The sequence below is a fragment of the Fukomys damarensis genome, unplaced genomic scaffold (genome assembly GCF_012274545.1).
Source record: "Fukomys damarensis isolate Sample0158 unplaced genomic scaffold, DMR_v1.0_HiC HiC_scaffold_13, whole genome shotgun sequence".
Taxonomy (NCBI): domain Eukaryota; kingdom Metazoa; phylum Chordata; class Mammalia; order Rodentia; family Bathyergidae; genus Fukomys; species Fukomys damarensis.
The window spans coordinates 17,721,187-17,723,587 of record NW_022900925.1 but is presented as its reverse complement, the minus strand read 5'-3'; the positions used below and the strand labels follow the sequence as shown (position 1 = coordinate 17,723,587).

Below are 2,401 nucleotides of genomic sequence, written 5' to 3'. Positions count from 1 at the left end.
AAGTCTCAAGCAAAGGCGCAGACACCCAGAGGCAGGAGCACAGGAGCCCGCGCCACCGCCTGCTCTGGGGAAGGATTGCCCTACTAGTGAGGGCGAACGGCCCCCGCCCTTCCGCTCTGCCCACGCCCAACCAAGCCTGCCACCCTCTCCCCATGAGCAATCTGCTAAGGTGGTAGAATTTACCTTGACTCTCCACGTGAGAGACCACCCTCTCTCCACCCCATACTGCTACCTGAGGGTGCCAAGGGTGAAGTGGGAAGACATCTCTGAGTGAGGCAGCTGGTGAGGCCCGCGTGCCCTTGTGAGCTCCATCCTGGGCCGATAATGAAGATGGCTTTTGAGCGTACAAAGGACAATAAATTATTACTTTGTGCTCAATAAATGCCAGGGCTCCAGGCAGCTGCATCAGCAGCAAACTGTGTGCACAGAAAAGCTTAATTATCCTGATATTATAGTTAAAAGCCAGTGGCACTTGTGTCCCGGGGAGAAATTCTCCACTTGGCAGGAGGTAACCTGGGCCAACCTGTGGGGAACTGAAGGTAGTATCCAAGGTCCCCAAGCAACACTGGTTGTCCAGGATCTTGCCTTGTCTCCTCTATGGGTCCAGAGCAGCACAGTGACAGCCAGAGCCTTCGGTCCAGATCCTTCATGCCGATACTGTTCAGGCTCCTGGAGCTGGTAGACAAAATGGAACAAGAATAGGGGAGGGGCTCTAGGAATTTTTTAAAAATGTACTTATTTTTATTTTTTGTGGTGCAGTACTGGGAATTGAACTCAAGGCCTTCACACTGAATTCCACCCCCAGACCCTTTTTAACTTTAAATTTTGAGACAAGGTCTCACTAAGGCACTAAGCTCTTTGTTCCGGTTGGGCTTGAATTTTTAATCCTCCTAGCTCAGCCTCCCAGAATCCTGGGATTACGAGTGTGCACCACCATGCCTGGCATCATCATCATCATCATCATCATCTCATCATCATCATCATCTCATCATCAATTGAACCCAGGAGCTTCACACATGGTAGGCAAGTGCTCTACTACTGAGCTACAACTCCAGTCCTTTAGGATTGCTGTAGATGGAGACTTGAAGGAGGCCCAAGGGAGTAGCCAAAAAAGCTGTACCATTTGATGACATGGAAAAAATGAACTTCCGGGGCTTTGCTTGGGTTAAGGAGCCCCAATGAGTCGGAGGTCAGTAAGGGGACCAGTCACAGTTGTACCATCCTTGAGGCTGCCAGGGGTCCATAGTTGGGCTCACATGTAGAGCGAGCTTCAGTGGACACCACAGGACATGACCTTGTGGCTGATGTTTATTATTCCCTGTAATGAAAGACAAAGGCTGAACTTGGCTCCTGAGAGGAGGGCAGCTCTGAGCTTAGTTTTGGCCCAGACCTCAGCCAATGCCCTGTGATTTTCCCAGACTTGTCCTAGAAGCTGATGGCAGAACTTCTGCTCTTAAGTCTCACTCCTCAGCGAGTATTTTTGGACCTTATGGTCCTCACAGTCTTCCAGCTCTGCTTCAGGGATTCTATCCAGATCCTCTTGTGGGCTCTAGGGAGCTGCCTTGACTGCTGTAAGATTCCCAAGCAGCAGGCAGGTGGCGTGTGGAATTAGCCAAGAGACATGCTGGGAGAGGATTTTTGGACAGTAGTTTTGAGAAGCTGAGGAAAAAGAGCAGTAGCAGGAGGATGGCAAGAAGGGGGAGATGTTGATGAAAGGATCAGAGGTGAGGAGAGAAAGCCAGCAAAGAAGGCACAGAGGGAAGGAAAAACCAGAGTTGCTCACAGAATTGGGGAATGGCACAGAAACAGAAATACAGGCAAATGTCACAAGATTCCTCTTATCTTCCTTGAAGGTTTTTCTGAGCTCTTTCCAGGATCGCTCAGGACTAGGCAACTTGGATGGGAGGTGATGATGACCCAGGGACAATGACCATTGTATGCCAGGATGATTCATGATATTTTGGAGGTAGGTGACAGGTTCATTTGACACCCCTATGGCTGGGCTCTTGATGGGCAGGGCACTATCTGGAAGAAGGAGAGTGAGAGGAACCATCTAGAACTTTCCCCGTCACTTTCCCTGCTGCTTGAACTCACATAGGCATTCAGGCGCACGTGCGCCGGAGGGGCAGGTGTTTCACTGGAGAATACAAGCCCCAGAATATGGGATTCTGCCCTGAGCTCAAAGAATGGTTTTGCACTGCGTGGGGGGAATAACTATGCCTCTGTGCTGTCCCTCCTTCTTAAAGATGCTCAACATGGCTTCTATGTAATAGGCTGCCGGTTAGATTGAGGCAGAGCCTGGGCCAACTCAGGAAGCAGTAGAATTTTTGTCAAGCACCATTTCCCCCATACCCTCCAAGGGGCCCATTCTTCTTGGAATACACACACACACACACACACA

General features: G+C 50.2%; 1 protein-coding gene across 1 annotated transcript in view; it reads right to left on the bottom strand.

Moving 5' to 3' along the window:
• Sez6 (seizure related 6 homolog) overlaps positions 1 to 2,401 on the bottom strand; it is a 50,173-nt gene that overhangs the window by 45,465 nt on the left and 2,307 nt on the right. The window contains exons 2-3 of the mRNA XM_033762737.1: positions 586 to 675; positions 184 to 313 (exon numbers count right to left, since the gene is read on the bottom strand). Of these exons, the coding sequence (XP_033618628.1) occupies positions 184 to 313; positions 586 to 675 (220 nt within the window). The remainder of the gene's footprint in view (positions 1 to 183; positions 314 to 585; positions 676 to 2,401) is intronic.